The sequence below is a fragment of the Falco naumanni genome, chromosome 15, assembly GCF_017639655.2.
Source record: "Falco naumanni isolate bFalNau1 chromosome 15, bFalNau1.pat, whole genome shotgun sequence".
Classification (NCBI taxonomy): domain Eukaryota; kingdom Metazoa; phylum Chordata; class Aves; order Falconiformes; family Falconidae; genus Falco; species Falco naumanni.
Genome location: NC_054068.1, coordinates 23,027,110 through 23,050,655, shown reverse-complemented (window position 1 = coordinate 23,050,655; position 23,546 = coordinate 23,027,110). Strand labels below are relative to the sequence as shown.

The following is a 23,546-nucleotide window of genomic DNA, read 5'->3' as shown; positions in this document are numbered from 1 at the left end:
ATTCATACAGGGCTGCTCGCAGAGGGGAGTTGATAAAAATGCCAGCGTGTTCTTGGAGACCTGGAGTGGAGGAAAACAAAATCCCTCAAGAGAAGCAGTCTCATCCCTTCCCAGGCTTGCTTTGTGCTGCCCAGCCTGCTACAGCATCTTACACCCTGCAGTTTCTGCGAGATTGGAGCGTGGGGGTGCTGTGAACTGGGCTTGCAGCCAAAACTGGTGCTTTTGGGATTGAGCTTGGGAGGATTGAGCCTGGGATCTCTGGAGCCACAAACTGGCCATTGCTACCTTTGCAGGAGCTCAGTGGGACAAAAGGCAACAAAGCTGAACCCAAATCTACACAGGTTTTTTTTGTTTTGTTTTTAAAAAAAGGCTTTCCAAGGGGTGGCACAGCCAGGGTGCCATGACTGCTGCAGCAATCATGTGTTGGAGACCAGGAACAGCTCAGGGCCGCTTCTGCTTTTGCCTGCTTTGATTTATTAACATTGTCCTTGCCCAGTATGTTGTTTACACGCTCTGGTGACCCCTTCCTGCTACTGACGCACCAACCTTGAGCCATGCAGCTTCGCCTGTGCAAGTGCGACACACAGTCAGTGCTCACAGTGGTGCCAGCCTGGCTTTTGATGCTACCCACAACCTTTTGCCCACATACTGTTTCCATTACATCATTTTTATTACACGCTTTTTCCTAACATCAAGCCCAGTCCCCACACTGAGTCCTCACAGACAGTCAGAATGGCTGTAGTTGGGGTGCAGAGCACTGGTTAATTGTGGGCAAATAACTGGGTGGGGGAGGGGAGAGCACAGGTTGATATTTGGGGGATTAAAGTCCTTCCTGCTGCTGGCAAGGGGCATGAGGGGAGGGGTTGGGAGTGGGAAACGCATGCACCGGGCACCCAATGGGTACAGGCCAGCCCTTATTCCTTACCAGGGCTGCCAGGTACAGCCCAGAGCCCCCTGCTGTCTGCTAGCCCCGAGAAGGTGCCCCCACTGTGCTGAGAGCACCCCGGTACGCTATGGCCACCCTCCACCCACTGCAACTACCCCAGCACAGCCTCCTGCACTTCTGGGGCACCAGTGCATCTCCCCGCTCTGCCCTCGCTCCCTCTCAACCCTCTTCTCCAGCTCCCCAAAGCCACGTGGAGCCACGCAGCCATCCCCAAAATGCACAGGGTGTCAGGGTGGGAAGGGAACACATCAACACTAACCACACCAGCCCTCTCGGCCATGCTACCCTACACAGCAGTACATGCACAGCGGCCACCTGGGCGCAGGGGGAGGCTCAGGCTCTGTCCTCTCCTCCAGGCTCCAGCCCCAATAAATAGCCAGTAACTGGCACCAGTCACACCCTTGGGGTGCCAGTTGTGGGGGGATGCCCCTCAGTCAGGCAGCAGCTGCTCCAGCTCCTCCTCGTTCAGCCCGTTGGTGGTGACAATGTGGTCCAGCTGCTTCATGTACCGCTCCAGGTCCTGCATGAAATGGGGGATGCGGGCCTTCTCCAGGACCCCAAATTTCTTCAGCCGATTCACATCTTCATAGGAGACCTGACGGGAAGCAGGGAGATGGTCAGCCCCCAGCACCCCAAACTTTGGCAGATGTCTGACCCTGCTGCAGCCCCCTGGTTCACCCCATCAGGACACACAGAGACACACACACGGACGTGCACGCCTACAGGGAGGCGCTGGCAGAGCTGCTCAGGGGGGTGCGGGATTTGTGAGGATTTGTGGGTTTGGCCATGCTCTGTCACTGCAGGGACAGGTGACAGCAGGACTGCTGCAGCTGAGGCAGAGGGCCAGTGGCACAGCTGGCAGAGCTTAACCTGCTGGCTCAAGCATGTCCCCCAAGGTCTCCCACGGAGGAGTACGGATTGTCCCTTTCTTCCGTGCATCCTGCCCAGCACAGCCTTCCCCTGCTCCACCAAGACCCGTAAGAACAGGGAAAGCGCAGAGCTGAAGGGCTGACAGCCCAGGGCTTGTTTTTGGGAAGCCGTGGGACTGAGGGGGGCCATAGGAGCTTTGGGATGGGACAGGGATCCAGGATCAGCTGCGCCCCACCCCAGCATTACCTTTCCAAGTGCAGCCAGCAGCGGGAAGTCGATGGTCTGCCGATGGCGCAGGATGCGAAGGATCCCATCGAGGTAGACCTGGTCCTTACTGAAACAGCCTGGAAGAGTGGGAAAGGCTGGGAAGTGAGAGTCCAGCTCCCCACTGCCCTCCAGCTCACCCAAATGTCTGCTGACCGCAGTAACCAGAGTGATGGCACTGGCTCAGGGTGACACAACTGCACCAGGGCTCAGGCATTGCTGGTGCCACGGCCAGGATCACTGGGTCCCAACGGACGAGCACTGAGCAGCAGTGCACCAGGGACCATGGAGGCAGCAAGAGCTCTTTCCTCTCACTAGAATGCTTTCACCCTTCCTCCCCATACATCTATTTTTTTTAAGGGTAAGCCACTGCAAGAATCTAGATGCATTCCCAGAAATGCTCATTTTTCCTCTCCTTTGGCTACTGCCTCCCCAGGAGCCTGTGTGAGTCACTCCCATCAGACTGCAACCAACTTACGGGGTTCCCTGGGGGGCCTCATCCACACCCACTTGACCCCAAGCAGCCAAAGAGCTGCTGTGCTGTGCCAGCATGTAAAAGATCACTGCCATAAAGACAAGTGTAAACCCGCAGGAGCACGGTGCTGGGGATGGGGAGGGATGCAGGGGTGGGCAGAGCCACCATTTCAAAGGCTGCTCTGCCCACAGGACCAGTGAGACTCAAACCCACCCAACAGCAAAACATCCCCGCCTCTGGTTTGTCTTAAGAACAATAAATTTTAAAAAATCCCTTCCAAACCCCGAAGGCTTTACACCATCCGAGCAGTACCTGGCTGCGAAGTGTCGGTCTGGCCCCGCTTAGCCCGCACGCAGTACTCCCACCGGACACCGGCATCCTGGACATACTGCTCCAGATCCTGGAAGAGGGCGGAGAAGGAGAGGCGGCTGGCTCGTTCGATGGTGTAGTAGAGCAGGGCTGCCCGCCACAGGAAGGGCTGCTTGCGGAAGAGGACGCTGTGCAGGCTGGCCAAGCCTTCCTCCGTGGGGTTGGCGGGCTTCAGGCTGTACTGCTTGCGGCCCTCAGAGCTGTGCCAGGGCTGGCGGGTGTTGTTCACCCCCCGGATGTAGTGGGTGCCTGAGAAGGGGGAATGGGAGTGAGCACCATCCACTGTGCCCTCCAAAAAGCTGGGCTCTCAGCCCCCCTGAGTCACTGGGGTTGAGGCTGAGACCCAGCACCCATGGGTGCCTCTGCCATCCTTGGCTGGAGATGCTGCCATGGGACATCTGCTTGCTCTGGTGCCCGGGGTGGGCAACAGGCACAGCCACATGGGTGGGTGCTGGACACTCCCCACATGGAGAGGCACCCAGGTGGCCTCAACACTTTCCAAAACCCATGCAGGAGCACCCCTCCAGGATGCTCCTTGCAGGACCCAGTAAGTATGATGTTGGCCCGTGGTCCCTGCAGCCCTGGGACTGTTACCTCAGTGACAACGAGAGGATGCTCACAGCATCACCCCACTCTGCCCATCACCCACAGCCACCCCACTGCTGACCGATCTCGTGGCGCAGCATCCCCTCCAGCCAGTGCTGCCGGGCTCCAGCCAGGTTGATGGCCAGTGTCGGCCGGCTGTCCTCCACCATCATCACCGCCTGGGACAGGAGGTCATCCGTGAGCTGCACCACCACCTGCAGAAAAAGAAGGCAACTGCCATCAGCACTACTGTGGGACAAGATGCTCAGCAGGGTCTTGGCTCTAAGCAGAAGCTGAGATGGTGCCAGATGGTCAGAAAAAGTCACCAGTGCCGTGGTCGGCACCATCCGGCACCGCTGCACCATCACCAGCTTGTGCTGCAGCTCCCCAAAGAAACCACAGAGAGTAGGAGCAGGCAGGGAGAGCACTGCCAGCACTGAGGGTGTACCAAAAGAGATGACCCCACAAGGGTCTGAGGTAACTCCTTTAATCTCTTTACAGCCAGCAAACATGAGCAGGCACCATGGAGGGAGCAGGCAGCTCCTGCGTAGCCTCTTCCAGCATCCCTCTGGCTTCAGCATCCCCTGCCCCACCTCATCACCACAGGCTCCCCACAATTTTATAGCCACACACGACAGGCGTGCTCCAGAGACCTGCCCAGTCCCACCAGCAATGGGATGGCACAGTAAATTTGGTCACCTAAACAACCAACAGCACCCGCTTGGTTATGGGTCCAACCTCTAGACACCCCCCAGTAAATATTGCCCAAGGGAACCAAGGCTCTGGCTCCATTTTCATGGACTCTCCTGCGAATTCTCCCTTTTGAGGCTGCAAGACATGGGCAGTGAGGACGGACCCCCCCCAGTGCACCCTCCCGGAGGGAACCACGTCTGCTGGCCAAAGTTCACAGCAGGGCCAGCAATGCACGCGCATGACTGGCAAATATCTTTATATAGAAGAAAACGGCTATTTTGGGAAAGCTGGCTACCGCAAGGGCTGGAGCCAAGACAGCTGCTCTACGTTAACAGGATTTAATGTGCTGGCCAAGCAGCATTTTCTGACCATCTGACTTCAGACCTACAGCATCGCTGGAGGAGACAGCCCCGGAAGCTCTCACACCTGAGGTCCAGCTGCAGTAATGCTCAGGACACCTTTGGGCACATTCCAATTTAATCTCAAAATTCTTCCCCCACATACATATTAACTCTAAAAACATCTCACTTCACAGCCGACACTTTTCAGGATGAAAATGTGCACACACATTACTATGTGACAATTCTTCTCTTATTTAAAAAGGACAGGAGACTGAGTTTGGTTTAACTCAGATTTATTATTGTGTAAAACCGCTCATGAAAGCCAAGAGCGCAACGTAACAGCAGAGTCTACCACTGGGCAAATGAACAGCATGAAATACTTAAAGACTGCAATTGCTTACCTGGATTAAAATATACCAGCGTGAAAGAGAATCCCTCCAATTCTGAGAAAAGACTTGCCAGTTCGCTTCTGACTTATAAGCATCTGTGAGCTTTATTTCTGCTCCAGTAAACAAGCCAAAATAAATAAGGGTTGCAGTTTTGCTGCCCTCTCCCACATCCGGCCCTCGGTGACCTGGGACAAACTGAAGCAGGGAACTGATCCAGACTAAAACTGGTCATATGGTCCACCTTAATTTCCAGCAAGATCCTCACACGAGCTCTCACAGGGGGCTCTTGGTGGAGAGAAGACTTTCAGCAGCAGCACCAGCTCCTGCTAACAGCCCCATCAGGGGCTACAACAGGCAGGGAAGGTTTTGGCTTCACCACAAGCAGAAATAAGGAGGTAAGAATGAGCCAGGTTCTGGTATGATTGTAACCAATTCCCATCGATTAGGTCAGCTCCGTGTGATGAGACCACTGCCTGGACATCTGAAATGGCAATCCCAAATGCACCTAGTGGCGGCTGAAATCCTGGTACGTGGGAGGGGATGGGGAGAGCCAGGGGACAGAGTTTAAACCAGAAGAAAGAAGAAGAGGAATACATTCCATTGTCGCAGCACTTTCCTGTTCCCTCGATGACACTGCAGCACAGAACTGGTGCCCGGACCCTGTGACAGTCCCTGGGTCCTTGCTGCCTGACGTGTGGCTCTTACAGGGAGCCCTGGAGATGATGCACTGTGTCAGACAGAGCTCTGCTGCCAGGATACAGGATGCTTGGCTGGGAGTGGTCCCCAAGGCCAGGTCCACACCTTGCTGCCTTGTCATGTTTCACTGCCCCTATATGGAAAAAAACCCACCCCAAAGAGGTTGGAATTTAGGAAACTAGATACAGAAAAACTAACTTCTTCCCCAAGATAAATGCTCTCACTCCTGCTCTGCCCAAGCCTATTTAAGAAAGTACCCCTTCCCACACCACCCTGCTGGCTGCTCCTCTCTGCTTTTCTCCATTTTGCAGTTGCTCATCCTCAGCCAGGTTAAGCTGGCTTCCTCTGGCCACCGGCCTCAGGCGGCAGCGATTCAACAGCTCCAGGGTCCCCATAGGAGGCAGGAGCGGGACCAGCCCAGCTGGTGGGTTTTGGGAGGCTGGTGCTTGCTTGGCATCCCCCGAGCACTTCAAGTTTCCCTTGTGCGAGTTCAAAAGCCATCTCTGAAAACAACGCTTGGAGCACACGTGCAAGAGAAATAATATATAAACCCAGGAGTTTAACCATATTGGTGGTACACAGATAAATGCTCCACACAGCTCACCTCCTGCTGTTCCAGTGACCTCCAGCCAGCTCTCCCTTCCCATTTGCACTGGCATCTTAATCCCACCCCTGAAGAAATCTCTTTTAATTATAACCCAAACATCTGTCCATCACCTATCCATGGCTTTTTCCTCTGCTGTACTGGGAATGCCATGTCTTGCATCCTACGCCGCATCTTCCCTGCTGTTATTCCAGGCTAGCACCCGAGCATCCTACCAGGGCTGAGCTTGCCCAATGAGCTGATTTTTATATTATTTGAGGGGTGGGGGGATGGGGGGGGCTTTATGCTACAGGACAAGTACTGTCACCAGGCTGGGTACCCCCATCTCGCAATGGCACAGGGCTGCTGCACCCATGACCTGCTCGTACAACTGAAGGCGAGCACCAAACGAGCCCGGACAAACCATGGAAAGGCAAGTGCTGTCCTGCAACCTTCACTACCCTGCCTGAACAGAAGGCAGGCTGAACAGCCCAAACCCAATTTTTTTTCCTTTTTCTTTTCCTATCTGCTATCACCATGCACCAGGTGAGCAAAAAGAAATGCAGCAAGTCGCTGGAAAATAAGAGGCAGCCGAGGATGCGATGCTCAGCACCCTCGAGGATGCAATGCTCAGCACTGAAACTAGGTCCTGCACAAGTCCTTTTTCAGCAAGGCAGCAAGAACTGAAACGCATAACAAAGCACTCTCTGGGACCCGGCATCTGAAGGAAGACCCAAGAGCACAGAAGACTTCAGTGTACAACAAGCTGCACACTGCTGGAGGCTGCACACAGAGGGAAGGGTGTAGCTGAAGTAACCTGGCTGGGTTTTCAGGAATCAAGAAAAACTCCAAGCAAGAACATCCCAGAGCCTTTAGAGGAAGAATTCAAGTCAGAGGGAGCACTTCTGATTATTGTTTTTCCTGCTCTCATGATGAAGAAAAGGTAAAGGCAACAGAAACAGCAACACTCAACCTGATTATACGGAGTGGAAACTATTTTTCCCTGTACAAGAGCTCGATGGCATCAAGTGAAGCAGTTAGGAAGCTGATTCAGGACGAAGAAGCATCAGCAATCTGCAACCTGCAGCAGGAGCTCTGCAGCGGTTCACGATCAGGCAGGCAAACCAACAGCAGGGGTTTTGCAGGCAGAAACACTCGCCAGCTCAGGAAGGCACAGGGCTCCCATGGCTGGAGAGAAACTCCCCACCCCTGTCCTAAGGATGCAAAGATCCCAGGACAGAGTGGGGCAGGGGAATGAGGATGGAAACAGACTGATCCAGGGATTGGGAAAGACGCTGCTTGGAGAGGACAAGAGCTCCTGCAGCCACAGGTACAGCTGCAGGTTGCCGTATCCCCACAAGAACCGAAAATGTGAACGTGCCCAGGGGCCACCATGGTGAGACAATGGGCAAAACGCCACAATGTCATTCTTCAGATGTCAGCCTGATGACTTCTTAGAGGCACTGGCTTGGGTTATTTTATTTTTTCCCTTTATTTGACAACATAGAGATATAGCGTTGTTTTTTCTTATGAAAGAGAGGTGCCAAGAGCCCCGCTGTGCAGAGCCAGCTGCCGGGGAGCAATGGGAAGGGACTCTCAGCACTGCTGGAGACTGCAGCTTCACACAGCCCCATTAGCTGCCTGCAGCCCCTCTCCAGCTGCAGCAGCCCATCCACCAACTGAGCGGCACCACTCGCCTTATTCTGGGACCCTCCAGCTTTGCAGATGCTGTTACAACGGGGGCTGTGACTCCAGCCAAAGTCCTACTACTGGAGCAGCAACACCAGCTCCCCGGGTCTGTGACCTTGTTCTCAGCAGGATCCCCAGCGCATCCTCATGGTCCACAAAGCTTCTGTTCAGCTTTCAGGGATGTGATGATGGAGAAGGAGCTCATCCCCAGGAACTGAGGGACAACTGCTGACAGCCCCCACGGTGCCGGGGCACAGGCTCCTGCCTCTCCCCAGCTCTGTGGCACTGCTCAGGACCTCACACGCCAAGAAAGCACCGGTACTAAGCAGCTCAGAGGTGGAGGGGCACCACCGATGGGATCCCATGAGATGCTAGCTAGCGCTGTTTGGCTCACATTTCACAACCCCGGGGACTGCCACGCAGTACTCACCAACGGGGCCAGGCCTTTCTCTGCTGCAGGCTGGGAGCTCACCGAAATCCCTAGGGAGACCTCTGAGCTCTGGCAGCGTCACCTCGGTCCTGAGCCAGAAGAAAAGCAGAAGAGCTTCAGGATCTGCGGCTTGGACAAAGAAGCTTTTGAAGACACAAAGTTAATTATAGTGCAGATACTTACCCACGAGCATGCTGCCTGCAGCACCGGACAGTGGGATCCTGCCTTCACCCATGATGGGTACCAGGGACAAGGGGCAGCTGCCTGCAGCAACTGCCACCAGCCTGGCACGCCGCCTGCCCCGACTGCCTGCAGGCAGCGATGCAGCAGCGGGTCCGTCTGGGCTAACGCAGCCCCCTGCGCGACAGTTTCTTCCTTAGTTTGTTTGTGGGGTTTTTTAAGCAACCCATCACAATTAGTATGTATCAGCGAAGCAAACAGGACAGCAGAACAGACCGGGCACAGCAGGCTAAAGTCAAGAATCCCAGAGACAGCCACAGGGTGGGGGATACACATCTGAAACCCCCCAGGTCCCTGCCAGGGTTATTGTTTTTGATAATTTAAAATTATCAGCGAAGCAGAAGCTCCGCAGGTTTTCGCCCTGTACAGGGAGTGAGCTTTGCCAACACCGCTGTATTGACAGCAGATGAAACCCTTCCCTCTTCCCTGCACCAGAGCAATTCAGCAAGATTTCTAGCAGGTAGCAACAAACAAACACTTTAGTTGTTTTAAAAGCACTTACCAAAAGTTTCAGATAAAACAGCAATGTACCTTGCATGCCGATGCGCAAACATAATTGCTGAACCCTGCGTGCCCTTGAGCAAAGGGAAAATTATACAGGGCTGGAAGGAAGCCAGTTGTACACCAATATGGAAGAAAAAAAAAAAAAAAAAAAAAAAAGTCTTTCTGCCCAGCCAGAGCTGAATTTGGGTTACATTAATGGAGAAGAGTGGAACAGCTGTATTTAATCAATAAAATCAAGAGACAGACCACAACCAGCAAGTCACAAGCGTGGGTCTGTAAGGCTGCCTGGCTGCATACGGGGACTGGTTCTGGGCACTAAGAGGTAGCTGAGTTATAGGAAGAGATCTGCAGAAATCCTTTCTGTCCTAAGCAAAGGTGCAGGAGGAACCAAGGTGCCAAATCCGCATACCAGGGACACCCCCAGGGGGAATCAGGGCAAACCAAGAGGGCTGAAGGCGGAAAGTCCCCTGGCCAGGTGGGACCTCAGGGAACCACTCACTCCCGCTTTTCCAGGCATGGAACACACTGGGTACCACCAAGCAAGTTGATGCTTCAGGGAAATGCTTGTGAAGGGCCCTGTTTGGAGGTGGAGGTGAAAAAACAGAGGTAGGAAAAACAGTGCGGCCAAGAGGCAGCGCGAGGAAGGCCCCCCTTCCCCCCAGCCAGCACTGCATAGCCTTCTGCCCCGCAGCCAACAGCCCAAGGCAGCCCTGAAAGCCAAAAAAAAGCAAAGCCAGGTCCAGAAACCCTTCTCAGCACTTGAACCAGGACAGTGGAAGCACTTTGCCCACACCTTGCTGGCAGAAGGGGCAAAAAACGCCCCTTAACTGAAGCTGTGGGACATTCCACACTGGGTGCTGCTGGGGGCACGGAGAAACTGGATTAAGAGATGCCGAACTTCTGCCTGGCAACCGTCACGTCCTAACCACGGACTTCCCAGCCTTAAAACCCGAGCTTGGGGTTTCAAAGTGCCGTAACCTGGCAAATCCCACAGGACAGTGGGAAATCTCTCTTCCCAGCTTTGCTTCTGGGCATGCGAGCAAAGGCAGCTGTCGGAGATGCCTGCCATGCACTGCCAACAGCAAGAGATGCATTCCCGACAGTAATTGATACCTCATGCATGCAGCAAAAGGCTGCTCGCATGGCCACGCAGACAAGCGGCAGCTTCTCTCCCTCTCAAGCATAAACTGAATATATTGATATACCCTGAAAAAATCACGAGAAATTGGTGGGGAACCAGCACCCATGTCCTAACGCTGGGGTGTACAGTGAAGGCAGCCAAGCTGGAGACAAAAGGACACCACGGATCAGAGTAGAAAAACTTCTTTGTACCCAAAACATTTCTTAATCTGAATCCTTTTTATCAGAAAATAAATATTTTGCAGCTGTATTTTACAAGTAACAAAGCAGGGACACAGATTACCTCTCCCACGCAGCCCTCCTTCTGCATGTACTTTCGGATCACGGACCAGATCTGGCACTTGCTCAGCAGCCTCCCGCCTGTGGCGACCTCGAAGCTCTCGTAGGTCCCATACTTCTCCAGGACAGCACGAATGATCCTGATTGCCTGTTGCATGCAGAAACAAAACATCAGTGCCAACACCCTCCCTGCTTATAAATACACCTTAAAACCCCACGCACAATTAAACCCAGCGGAGATAATCCCCGATAAACGCCTGTGAAGCAAGATATGGTTTTGCAAGATCTAACAAACCAAGGAGACAGAGCTAGCTGGAGGCAGCCGCCAGGCCAGACGGACCCTTAAGGCAATCAGCACAACCCACAGGATATTCTTTCTGCTTTTTATCACCCTTGCAGGCATCTGTTGTGGGTACTGGGCAAAGCAGAAGTGAAACAGCATCATCACAGCATGCTGCCTCTGGAGGTTAAAGCCATGATTTTTTTCATCTTTTCTGCTTTTGGTGCTCCTTTCAAAGTGTAGTGCTTGCACAAAGGGTCTAGCTTATCAGCCTCCTTTTTACTCTGCAAGTTTCTTGTTGGAGTGCTGGACAGCAAGCATGGCAGTAAGGCCATGCATCACCCTTTGCAGCGATGCTGCTTCCTCCTCTTCCAACAGGGTCACAGCACAACCAGCCTGCTGCACACCAACATCCTTCTAATAAAAGCAGCACATGCTATCTTATTAGCATTAACATTTATAGCGCATCTGTAAAATAGGAGCATTTATTAGCACATTTCCTTCTCCAAAAGTGAGTTTTCATTATAGACATTTTCAAGCAGTGACTCTCCAGCCTACTAATATATACTCCAAAGTAGATGATGATGACTTTGAACCAGTTCTGGAGTTTTTCCAGCAGTTTGATTGAATCCCTAAACCTGGCTGAGCTGCTGCCGAGCTTCCCAGCCCAGGACCAAGCACAACTCCTGAATGGTGCGCGCTCTACCTCCTGAGCTGAGCAACCCCCTTTGCTCTCAGAGGGGCTCTAGGCAGCGGCGGGAGCCCTGTGGAGCAGGTCCCTTCCCTCCATCATCCCTGAGGTCACTCAGGACCAGGGGATGGGTGCTCAGCACCAGTACAACACTCAAACCACCCAACACTCTGTAAAGAGGGGCTGCATGGTCTCCGCCTGACGAGCAGCCTCTTCTACTGCAGCAGAAGGTCCTGATTTTCCTTCCCTAGACAGTATTCTCTGCACAGCTGATTTTTATTCTCCAGTTGCTGTGTCTTTCCAGGAGAAGCTTTGTGGGTTTGTTTTGTGCCATTGGTTTGTTTGGATTTTTTGTTTTGTTTGCTGATCCAGATCTTTTTGGCAGCGCCATAAGGTACCTCCTGCTGACAGCACCAGCAAAAAGAACCATTTCTTCCTCCTACCTCTGCTCAGCCACTTGCTTTCTCCCCGCAGGGGACCTAAAGCATGAAGCCAAGAGAAACCCAGCACAGCTGGTGCCCAGGAGTAAGACAACCAAACAGCATGCTCCTCACCAACCTCCAGCACACTTCCCGCCAGGCAAAATTCCTAAGATACCAAGTTTAGCGTTCCAAGAGGCTGCTGAGCATCCCCAGGCAGCCCAAAATTGTGCACCCACCATACGCAGTGGGATAACAAATCCTCCAGCCCCAGCTCCATACTGGTGCCACTCACATTCCCATGACAAACCAGGGACGTGATCTCCAGGGTGATGAGCCTCTGTGGGGCTAGAAGAATCCTTCTGGCTTATTTAAATTTTCTACTAAAAAAATAAAATAAACCCCCCAAGCCCATGCATTGAGGCAGCTGGTGGAGCAGCAAGCTGGAAGCAGGGAGCTGGCACTGGTTTGTCTGCTCTTGTCCAAAGATGCTGGCTTAGCAAAAGGTCCCGTTTATTTAAGCTCCATGATTAATGCAGGTTTTTAAACTAAAAGCAGTTTATAGCTAATAGCTGGCAAGGAAGAAGGTTTCCTAAAATAAAAGAGACTGGAGGGAGGTTACTGCAGGGGACAAGCAAAGGAACAGTGACATGAGTACTGTCCCATCACACAGTCACCAAAGAACTTGCAGAAACATTGGCAGAAACACTCAACACAGTATTTCTTGCAAAGGGCTTTAGGATCCAGGATGAGACCATTCACACTGGTTATGAACACTTAATTTCGGTCATTTGAGGTAAGGCACAGAGGAAGAATTATCTCAATTATTCATCTTTTACTATATTGAAGTCAACTGTACCAAAAGAGAAAGCAAGGAGGGGGAGAAATAGCTTCTGAACAACTCATTTTACAGTATTACTTGGAGACTGAAATGCACTTAAATGCAGGAGGAAAACACTGAAAAAGCCAGCAAGGTCTTTATAGGAGTCAGACCGTCTCCCCTGCAACAGCATCACTTGCACCAGCTTATCCAGGACAGAGGTATGGCAGGCACTGGAAATGACTAACTGCTTAGAAAGCTGTTTACAGAAAGCCTGAATCATCTGGATAATAATTCAGGCAGAGGTATCGGAAGTAACGCAAGAACAAGTAAACATCTAAAGAACAATAAATAAATCCGGGAAGAAGCTGTTATTTGAAACACCAGGCAAAAGCTCCCGGTGAGGAGGTGTACAGAAACGCCTCTGGCACGCAAGCGAGAGGTTTGGTTATCAGGTCCCTTGGATGTGGCTGAAAGTGAAAGAGTCCGTGTGGCAGAAAGGATGTTCTTGCCAGAGGTGGGATCCCCAGCCCCACAGCAAAGCGGTGGAGGGGCACAGCGGGGGTCCCGGCCCCACGAACAGAACAAAGGGACAGCACAGCTCCGCTGCCTGAGGCCAGGACAGGCTCCTCTTCGGGCAGCAAGAACCCAACCTGCTGCCCACGCTGCAACCGGGTGCCGCTTGCTCGCGAGCTGCCATCCATGCACCACTTTGACCCGGGCAGGAGCCAGTCGGGAACGTTTCGGTAGCGTATGGGCATTGGAAAAAGTTAAGTGAAATAATACAGACTCCTTTAGCAGAGCCTGCACCAACGATTATCAGCGCTGACTGCATCTGCTGATGCCTTAAGGATGCTGCCACACCGGACAACCTTTAGGCCTTGCAGAACCATGCCCCCGGGGCACTGCGGGCCCCCCCCCCGCCCACGCAGCCCCTCCACTACCTCTGCGGCAACAAGGGCACAGCAACCCCGGCCAGGTGCCCCCTGCGCCCAGCCAGTGCGTGCGTGCGCCCAAGCAGGGGCCGGCTGGGTGCTGGCAGCATCATCCAGCACCGGCGGGGCTGTCACCGGGCAGAGCTGTCACCAGGCAGGCGCGGGTGCTGGGGCCAGTGTGCAGAAGCTGCTGAGCGGGGCGAGCCGGGGCAGCGCCGGCAGCGGATGCAGGCGGCCCGGCCCCGCCACGGCACGTCCCGGTGGCACCGGGCTGATGACGCTGCCCTGCACCAGGCCACCCGCACCGGGGGGTGCTGCCCGCACGGGCGGAGGGAAGGCGGGGAGCGGGGGTCCGGGCTCCCCCAGTTCCTCCCTCCTCCTCTGCCTTCTCCCGGGCTGTGCACTCCATCCCGGAGCCGCCGCGCTGCTCCTCCCGGCCGGGCGGCAACGGCACGGGCGGGGGGCCAGGGGCTCGGGCGGCGGTACCGGCGGGGGGCGCAGGCGGCGCGTGCCCCGCCCTCACCTGAGCGACGAAGCGGTCGGAGGCGGCCCCGTACTTGTCCAGCACGGCGGCGGGCACCGGCTCGGCGTACTCGAACTGCGGGTCGTAGGCGAAGCTGGCTCGGAAGAAGCGCTCCCGTTCGGCCTCCACGTTGCGCGGCCGCAAGGCCACCAGCAGGCAGGGGCTGCGCCGCCCACCGCCCTCCTCCCCGCGGCCCCGCGCGATGTGGGGCAGCGAGGCGGCGGCGCGCATCCCCCCGCGGCCCCCCGTGCCTTCGCCCCGCCGCGTTCCGGCGCCGGTTTCCGAAAGGCGGCGGGCTCCCCGCGGGCAGCGAGGCGGCGGGGCGCCCGGGCAGGGGCGGGGCGGCGGCGGGGGGCCCGGGCAGGAGCAGAGCGGCGGGCCATGCCGGGGGGCGGCGCGGGGGCCCAACACCATGGCCTCCGGCGCGGCAGCACGTGGGCTGCGCCGGGCCGACCCCCGCGCCTCCGCCCCGAGCACGCGCCGCCGCCCGCCAATCGGCGCCGCGCCCGCGGCGCCGCGGCCAGTAGGAACGGGGCATGAGGGCAAAGGCCCCGCCCCGCCGCGTTGAGCCCCGCCCCGCGCGGAACCCGCCCTGCCCGCGGCCGCCAGCGCAGCCGGCGCCCCGCCACCGGGCCTGCCGCACCGCCGGCTGCCTCCCCAGCCCCGCTAGCGCGGCCGGCCCCCGGCGCATCACCACCACCAGCTGTGTTGCCGCCCCAGTTGCATCGCCATCCTCGGTTGCATCGCCAGCCCCAGCTGTGTCACCAGTCCCAGTTGCATTGCCACCCTGTTTGTATCACCAGCCTTGGCTGTGCCACCAGCCCTGGCTGCATTGCTGCTCCGGCTGTGTCACCACCCCCAGCTGCATCACCGGCCCCAGTTGTGTCGCCAGTCCCCATTGCATTGCCAGGCCTGGTCACATCACCAACCCTGGCTGTGTCACCAGCCCAAGTTGCATTGTCACCCTGGCCCTGTCACCAACCCCAATCATATTGTCACCCCGATTGTTTTGCCAGGCCTGGTGGCACTGCCAATCCCAGTTGCAATGCCGAGCATGTGGCTCTTCCCAACAGCTCCTGGGATGCCTCCGGGCAGTGAGTGCCTCGGTTTTGGTTATGGCTGGCTTTACTGACCCACTCTGCAAGGACAAGGCAGGCTCAGCACTCAGAAGCAAAGTGTGTTTATTATTTTGTAAATCTGCTGATTTTGAGTTGGTCTTGCCCAAGGAGCCTAGCTCACTGCCTGCACGCTGGCAGCTGGCAGAGGTGCTCTTGTAAGCCATACCTACCGTGCCACCCCCATGCGACCTCCATGACTGCCCCGGTAAGTCAGAGCCCACACTCCTTACGTGAGTTGCTCTGTCCCAAGTGAGCAGAGGCTACGGCACCGTGAGCTCCACGGCCTCTAAAGTGCCTAAACGTGGCTTGCTAGCAACAAGGACTTGTGTGTATGCTGTAATTCACAAGTGTGGTGTTAATGAGCTGGCAGCATGGTTAATTATTCACCCGCTAGTGGGAAGTGACAAGCCTCTGAGTATAATTAATCGCCGTTCCCAAAAGAAAAAACACTCAGTGTGGAAGTGGGTGCCAGCCCATCCACCTGAGCTGTCAGTCACACTCCTTTTCCTTCCAAACTCAGCTCCGAGTCCTTTGCTCCCCTGCATGGCAGCTTGTGGTGGCTACCAGCACAGAGGGAAGGTGGCCCTTGTTCCTTTCAGTTCTTTTTGGGCTCCTGAAGGACCTTGTGCCCAGGTAGGGTCTTCCCCTCCTTCCCCTCCTCCAGGCTGGATCTCACCTGCCCCCACTGCCCTGGCTCCTGTGGGCTCCCCAGCAGGATTTCATTGATGAAACTGAGCGTCAGGTTGCTGAAGACCATGTTAAGGTGGTCGACCCCTCGCAGCTCCTGGACATGCACCTTCTGCTTTTGCTGGTGGCGCCATCGCTTGCACAGCTCCGAACTGCGTGTGTTGACAGTGTCATCCCCATCGCCATAAATCATGTCCACAGGGTCCTCGTAAGGGAAATGCTCATCATATATATAAGTCTCCACGGTGGGGTAGCCTGTGCCATAGAGGCAATAGGTGTCCACCCCAGGAGGGGGTAAGTCCTTCAGCAAGTCCTTCATGTCCTCCCACATGTACCAGCCATCCTCCAGGTTGACGTCAGTGAAGAAGCGTTGGTAATCCCGGTAGGTGTAGTTGTAGGAGGGTGTGGAGATGAAAACATGGGTCTCGGGCCAGGCCAGGCTTGTTGGGAACATCCAAGGGCTGGTGGTGGTCATGCGCTGCTCTTCACGCAGCTTGATATTGGACATGAGTGGGATGCCCTGATTGTCACCTGCAGGATGCACAGGGGCTCATCAGAACCATCATGGAAATGTACCCTCGCAACTGGGGCCCCCTGGGCAGCTGTGCTATGATCAGCCCACCCAGCAGTACCTCAGGGCTGCCTCCTGGCTGAGGTATGGTTCCACCTCAGATCTTCCCCCCCCCAGCTCAGCCCTGCCCTGCCCACCACCCTACATCCTCTCCTCGGCCGTCTGGCTGCCGATACCCAGAGCAACCTTCCAGGCTCTTCTCTCCGGCATCACACCTCCAGCTGCAGGAGGGCTTGGTGCAGGCAAAGCTGGCCCTGACCAGCCCCGGGCATTCCAGGACCAGCATGAGCCGGGCCCCATGAGGGTGCTGGCAGCAGGTGGCCAAACTGCACGTCTCCTGCAAGCCTTGGCATTTTTGGTGTGTCTGGAGTCCTAAGACCGTGCAACAATCTCAGATGACCTTTAAAATGTCTCTGACTCTTGTGACAACAGAGAAAACTATGAGGAGGTGACTTAAGGCTGATGCAAGGGGCCAGATGTTAAAAACTTCAAGCACATGATTGCTAATTCCACATATTTTGGGAGGCTCAGCATGTGACTTGTAGATTTTCTGGGCTGTCAGCATTAGGCAAGTGATTGTGGCTTTCTGGGCTGTGGAGAGACTAAAGAGGAACTGGGCTAAGGGAGATGAAAGCCTGAAGACAGAAAAGCTTATGGGGGATGGGCTTTGAGATGTGGGGAGAGCCAAGCAAGTGGTGCACCAGAGCGTGAGTGTCCCCTGGGTGACCTCCATGTCCTCTTCTGCAGAAGAGATGGATGGCCTGCAGCAAAGGTCCAGCAGCCTCACTGTCCTGCATGGATGGAGGCGTGTGCATGGCTGGGGAGGTGGGAGAAGAGGGTGAGCGTGCCCTGGGCTGCTTCCCTGGCTCCAGGATGTGTGGGTGGGTGCTTGGGCTTTGCAGGAGCACCCCTAGCCCAGGAGCTGACCCTATGCGTGGTGCAGGCTGTCTGGCAAGAGCCAGGCTGCAGGTGAACCCTTCTGGCAGCAGTTTCCATACACAGAAACCCACCAGCCCCAATCCTGGAAACCAGAGCAAACTCTGCAGTGCACCCTGGGCCACTCTCCTGCTGCCAGGGCTGCAGCAGGAACCTCCACAGTGCTTTCTGCCTGCAGCAGCAGCAGCACCAGAGCATGGATGCTGCCTCCACAGACCCCTCAACCATCTCTCCTCCACCTCTTCCACCACTGCATCCTCTCCCTGCCTACCACCCCCTTCCATTTCTGCAGGAGGGAAAGCAAGCAAAGAGGTGGCTGCACACAAGGAGTCACCCACCGGACGCCAGGACACGCAGGGGCTTGACGGACCCTCCCCAGGGGGCACCCAGGGAGATGAAACCCCCAATGTACTGATCTTTCCAGGCTTGCGTCTGCTGGAGCAGGAAGTAGAGGATATTCAGGTTGCCCAGGCTGTGCGCGATGAGGAAGACACGTCGCTGGTACTCATCATGCATCTCCTCGATCAGTGCCTTCAGGTTCTGGAAGTATTCAGGCTGCTCCTCTGCAGATAAGAGGGGCACCAGCTCTTGGCCACCTCACTCATGGCCACAGGGCTGACCCTAGGAGCCCCAACCAGAGAGAGGTGTGGGTGCAGAGCCCACAGGTGCCATCACACATTCACACGAGAGCACTGTGAATCGCTGGGCACCCACTGCCACAGGTACCCATCACTGTCCCGGGGTTCCTCCACACCAGCTGGCTTACCCAGCCCCTGAGAGCCATCCTGCTTCCCTCCCTGCATGGGTGGCCTGCCCACAAACCCCGGACTTACGGGGCCCAACCCTCCAGTCATATGGGGCTGCCCGGACCGTCTGGTCCCTCACATAGCCGTTGTTCACCAGGTTCTGCACGAGGGTATGCAGGTAACCTATGGGCCAAGAGAACAGGTGGGAATTAGGTCTGTGGTCTTCTCCTGTCAACCTTTTCCACCCTCGTCCTGGTCACGGACACAACATTCTCTGGTGGCTCCAGCTGGAGGTAGTAGCTCCACGCATCCCATGTGCACTGGGGCCAAGTATGGGGTGGTCCTTGCCAGCACTCGAAGGGACCATGTCCCCGAGGCCAACATCCCTCACTCCCAGGTGACCTGGGCTCTCTGCACAACCAGTCCCCACTGGAGACATGGGGACACCACTTGCAGGGAGCAGGTGGGATGCCCAGACACCCCATGCCTCTCCCCCTCTCACCTGCCAGCTTGCTCTGATCCAGGTATTCCACGGAATAGGTCTTGCCGAAGCCAGGCACACGGATGTGCACCCCCGGGGCATTGGACATTTTCCGAGAGGTTCGGTTGTACACCACCCTGCGGGGACAGGGTAGAAAGTAACAGAAGAGCCATGTCCCTGCTAGTGGAGATCACTGAGTGGCGGCTTGGACCTGAGCAGCTCTTTCCAAGTCTTGTGTGTGGATGGGGAGGTGGACTGGTGCCAAGCCAGCATCCGTGCCAGTTGCCTGGCACCTTGGGGCAGGCTCTGATGGAGCAGGCAGTGGCAGCCCCTTGCCCTGCAGCCGCGGGCCAGGTGGCAGCATCTCCAGTGGGTGCTGAGGATGGTCTGGCTGGGCACAAGCACGTGGCAGGGACATGGGAAAGGGATGGGCGCTTGGAGCAGGAGCCAGCCAGCTGTATTCCTAAACAGTTCCATGGTGTTCCCATGGCTTTCCATGTGTGCCAGGTCACGGCCAGCAAGGGAGGAGAGGGGAGGGAGATCCCTGGTAGGTCATTTCCCCGGGGAGCTTCCGGGGTGGGAGTGAGCGGTACCTGGTGTTATCGATCCAGCAGTCAACTCCCACTGGCAGGAAGGTGTTGAGGTTAAGCCAGATGGTGAAATAGTCCTCTGTTTTGCGGTAGCACATCCAGTTCACCACGTCCGGCTTGTCTAGCTTGGCTTCCAGCTGGTTCCCGAGACACCCGGGCACTGGAGGCACCGCAGAGGGAGAGAAGAGCTAGCTACAGACCCCATCCCGCTGGCTCCATGGGGCTGCCCAGCCCAGCGTGTCCCCTGGCCCCCCAAGCAGGACTCCCCTGGGGCTGCCCAGCCGGGGATGCCTGCAGCACCCTCGGAGAGCAGCCTGCTCTGCATAGCAGTGAGGGTGCTCGGAGCCCGGAGGCGGGGTGAGCATGGAGGTGGTGCTAAAAACACATCCTCAGGGACCCCTCGAGCAGCCTTTCCCATAGGGTGACCCCCAGAGCTGCCAGCCTTGGCCCAAATGTGCCAAGCCCCAGCAGCACGAGGCATCCCGGGTTATTGCCCTTGCCTGGCTGCATTTCCATCCTCGTCTCCTCCCACCCTGCCCCACCACATGTTCAGCACCTTGTCCTGGGGTAATGGGACCATTCAAGGATGCACAGGGTCCCCAGGGAGGTGAAAGTCACCCTGCTGATGGCTCATGCAGCCCATGTACTGTTTTCCTGAACTTTAAACCCTCTGCACAGGCTGAACAAGGTCTCTGAAATAGCTTGGCCCCAAGCAGAACCGTACACTGGAAATTCAGTGCAAATAGCGTGTATGGTAAACATAGCGTGGTTTTTACAAGTTCACAGGTGACATCTGTGACCTGGGCTTCCTTGATGGAAGGTGACCATCACTGGAGTGTTTGTTCTGCCTCTTCAGTGTGGTTCCCAGCAGAGATAGGAGACCCATTCCGGTGCCACCCCGTTATGTGTGCCTGCACTGGGGACAGACAGCATGGGGAGCATTCCCAGCTGGTGTGCAGGAGCCAAGAGCCAGCTCCTGATGCCAACGCTGACCCCGAGGGTGACAACAAGAGGTGAAGGGACTGCAGGGGACAGTGGCTGCAAGCCTGGTGGAATGGGAGCCCTGGGTGATGAATCTTGTGCCCCAGTGGGTCCCAGGACTGTCCCACGATGCACAGCTGGAGATGGTGTGGACCTTCAGTGCTACTGCAGGCACTGTCTGCTATATGTCCTGCATAAGGCGCTTCCCCCAAGGACACCACGAGCCGCTTTGTGGCCTAATGTCCCTATAGATGCCTGCCCCGTGCTGTGCTTGGACCCAGACCTGGGCTTTGCTGTGGCTGTGGGACCTGACAAACACGGCAGGGTGGGAGCCATGCCACCTGGCACAGGGGCTGAAGGATGCAGGTGAGGAGCATCTTTGACCTGAGAAGGTCCCCACCAGCCTCAGGTGTCCCTGCACCCTGGAGTCCATGGGCACAGATGTTCTGGGGAGTGGCAGTGCTGTCCCTGTCACAGGGTGCGAGGGCAGCCTGGCCTAGAGATTCTCTAACCCATGTCACCCGCAAACCCGTGGTGCCTGCAGCATGGCAGGGGCATGGCCGAGGGGTGCAGGGGCATGTCTGCAGCCTCTGAAAACCTCGTCCCATGTGAGAGGGGACAAAGATGTAGTAGTTGCCTCCCTCAATCTGCTTCACAGCTCCCTCACCTCACATCTCCCCAGGGATACAGAGAGGGTCTAATCTTGCCTTCAAAGCACCTGGTTGGGGATCAGGCCATGCAGTGAACCCTGACATAGGAGACCCCAGGCAGGGATGGGCAGAGAGGATCTCCCCAGGCAGTGAGAAGAACAGGACCATGAGCTGCTCTGATGGCTCCCGAGGGTGCACAGCCAGCATCCCTGCCCCCGGCGCACAGCCCTGAGCTCTGCCTCCCTTCCAGAGGACATTAGGTAATTATTAAGGGAGTTCCTGTGGGGGCAGAGGGGTTATCGATGGTCCCAAGGGCACTGGGGGTTTCCAGGACACCCGGCCCAGGGGGATGGGCTACACACGGATGCCGAGTGGCACATGTGGCAGCCGGACCCAGCTGGGCATGGGGCAGAGGCTGAGGCTGGTACTGGGGACACAATGAGATGCTCTGACCATCACAGGTTATCCCGAGAAGAGGCACCTGGTGATGGCCAACCAGGGCTTCTGGCCACCAGCATGGCCACGGAGGACCAGCCCCAGGACACTGAGGCTCCAAACACTGTCCCCTGCTCTCTGATGCCGCTGGGAAGGGAGTTTGCAGGGATCAGCCTTTGGCAATGCAGCAGGGGTGTTCTGCTTTTTCTCTTCTCTTTTTAAAGGGGAAACTCAGCTCGGTTCAAATAAAAGGAGAAAAACCCCAACTCTGCTCAGCAGAGGTTTTATGGCAAAATCCTAGCTTGAGTCTCCAGCAGTGGCACAGGGGGCAAAGGGAGGCAGAGCCAGGCAGGGTGGAGGTACCAGCTGGTGGCTGCTGCTCCCACCTCCCCGAGGAGATGCCCCAGCCTCTCCTTTCACCTCCCCGGGCACCTCTGCCTGTCGACTCACTCCCCTGTATGCCATCCCCCAGGCAGGATGGACGTTGGGTGGCATATGAGATGCACGCCCTTCTGCAGCAGCATCACCTGGGAGTGGTCGAAGACATGGGACGGTGTGGGCTTTGGGGAAGCAAGAGGTGGTGGATACTGGCCCACTGCACCAGTGGCTGCAGCTGTGGGAAGCAGCAGACAAGGGTGTGTTGCAGCCCCCATCCCTCTGCTAGCAGAGTCCCCCCAGAACCGAGCAAGCCCTGAAACACCCTCTGAGGTAGCTGTTAGATATTAGAGCCCCATGTGCTTTCTGGGGTGCCCAGCCTGTCCCCCAAGCTCTGGGCAGCTGTGACCGGGGCATAGCCAGCCCTGCATCCCCAGTCCAGCAGGTGGGAGGGGATCTGGGAGCTGTGTGTCACCCCTCCTTGCTGGCTCCAGCTCCAGCCTGCAAAGGGTCACTGCAGCCACAGCACCCCAACCTCACCACTGGCTCCGGGGGGCCATGTGGCACCCAGCGTGTCCACCCTTACCCCGTGTGCTGCCTGTGACAGCCTGACCTTACCGAGTACCACGGGTGGCGTGCTGTTGGTCGGGGGCGCTTCTGGGGTGGTCGTGGGTGGGAAGAGGACATTGAAGAGCCAGAACTGGGACGTGGGCTGCAGGAGAAGCGACAGCGTCAACAACACAACCCTGGCGCCGCTGCTCCCCATGGCGAGCTCAGCCAGGATCCTCTGGACGTCTCCAAGAAAAACAGCCTTTTATATTTTTTACGCAGGTCCAGCCAAGAGGCACCCGGGCTGCAGGGGAGGGGAGAGCTGCAAGGGGCTGGCCATGATGGGGAGGAGGGACGGGGAGGGCCGAAGGACTGGCCTTGTGGCCATGCCATGCCCTGCCAAGGCAGCCCGGCCGTGCCCAGGGGCTTTTTGCGCCCCCAGGACCCTGCCTGGGGGTGCTGGCAGAGCAAGCACGTAAATCTAGCAGCCTCCTGGTGCCTCAGCATCCCTCCACTGTGTGCTGCGGTTGTGGCTGCATCGCGCTTCCCCCTGCATGGTGTCCCTGGGGTAACCCATGGGGCTACTCAGGGCTGCCCACCCCCTGCCTGCTCCCTGCCCATCCCCTGCCCGCTCCCTGCCCGCTCTCTGCCTGGGTGAATATAGCACCTCTCAGCTCCTCTTGCCCTTGGCAGTGCAGGAGGATCTGGGCTGTTGACGTGGCCAGGAGGTCCCCAAACCTCTGGGAGAAGACATCGGGGCTAGGACAAGTGAGGACACATCTGGGAAGCCCCTCATGCCACACGGCAGCAGCACATCCCCCAGTGCCACCCTGGACACTGCCCCTGCCCCATGCCCCCCTGCCCAGGCTGTCCCACACTGTGGCCCCCTGCCAGGCGCTCGGCCCTGGGACCCTGCAACTCCTGGCTGCTGCAGGCTTTGGGTTCCCACAGGTGACCCCTCGGTACCAGCCCTGGCTGGGGGGACCCCCTGCAGCCCCCAGCCTGCACAGGGAGGGCTCTGGTGGCCCTGCCTGCACCGGGGGCCCTGGGGAACCCTGCACAGGATAGAAGGGGCCAGGGGGCAGGGGGGGCGATCCCAGGTGCCCCTCCCCAGGAGGGAGGAGCCAGTCCCTTCCTGAGTCCCCCTCCAACCGTCCAGCCCCTGCCCAGTGCTCACCCTTCCTGGAGCACCAACTGGGAGCTGCTGGCAGGTCCCCAGGGATCCTGGGGCACAGTCCAGCCCTAGGGGGAGGAAGAAGAGGGTGA

General features: G+C 56.9%; 2 protein-coding genes across 3 annotated transcripts; both read right to left on the bottom strand.

Moving 5' to 3' along the window:
- Positions 1-53: 53 nt before the first annotated feature.
- LOC121097754 (uncharacterized protein KIAA0895-like) lies at positions 54-14,630 on the bottom strand. Of its 2 annotated transcripts, none has more exons than XM_040615033.1 (6): positions 14,162-14,630; positions 10,498-10,641; positions 3,592-3,724; positions 2,868-3,173; positions 2,063-2,160; positions 54-1,541 (listed from the first exon to the last, which is right to left on the bottom strand). In XM_040615033.1, exons 1-6 carry the CDS (start codon positions 14,573-14,575, stop codon positions 1,377-1,379), a joined length of 1,260 nt encoding a protein of 419 aa, XP_040470967.1. In that variant the 5' UTR covers positions 14,576-14,630; the 3' UTR covers positions 54-1,376. The 2 variants fall into 2 exon arrangements, with proteins under 2 accessions (XP_040470967.1, XP_040470968.1); XM_040615034.1 differs by lacking the exon at positions 14,162-14,630 and adding an exon at positions 13,357-14,123.
- A 695-nt stretch (positions 14,631-15,325) lies between these two features.
- LCAT (lecithin-cholesterol acyltransferase) lies at positions 15,326-22,589 on the bottom strand. The gene is made up of 6 exons (XM_040615025.1): positions 22,350-22,589; positions 19,294-19,450; positions 18,722-18,837; positions 18,307-18,402; positions 17,812-18,036; positions 15,326-16,497 (listed from the first exon to the last, which is right to left on the bottom strand). The coding sequence occupies exons 1-6, from the start codon at positions 22,495-22,497 to the stop codon at positions 15,875-15,877; spliced, it is 1,365 nt and encodes a 454-aa protein (XP_040470959.1). The 5' UTR covers positions 22,498-22,589; the 3' UTR covers positions 15,326-15,874.
- Between the last annotated feature and the right edge of the window lie 957 nt (positions 22,590-23,546).

Bases quoted from the DNA above. Each gene is read 5' to 3' on its own strand.
- LOC121097754 (XM_040615033.1), bottom strand. From the start codon at position 14,575: ATGGTGTTGGGCCCCCGCGCCGCCCCCCGGCATGGCCCGCCGCTCTGC. The intron at 10,642-14,161 runs GTGAGGGCGGGG...TGCATGCAACAG, and splicing joins CCGACCGCTTCGTCGCTCAG to GCAATCAGGATCATTCGTGC. The intron at 3,725-10,497 runs GTAATCTGTGTC...CTTTTTCTGCAG, and splicing joins AGGAGGGCTGCGTGGGAGAG to GTGGTGGTGCAGCTCACGGA.
- LCAT (XM_040615025.1), bottom strand. From the start codon at position 22,497: ATGGGGAGCAGCGGCGCCAGGGTTGTGTTGTTGACGCTGTCGCTTCTC. The intron at 18,037-18,306 runs GTAAGTCCGGGG...TCTTATCTGCAG, and splicing joins TGACTGGAGGGTTGGGCCCC to AGGAGCAGCCTGAATACTTC. The intron at 16,498-17,811 runs GTGGGTGACTCC...TGCATCCTGCAG, and splicing joins CCTGCGTGTCCTGGCGTCCG to GTGACAATCAGGGCATCCCA.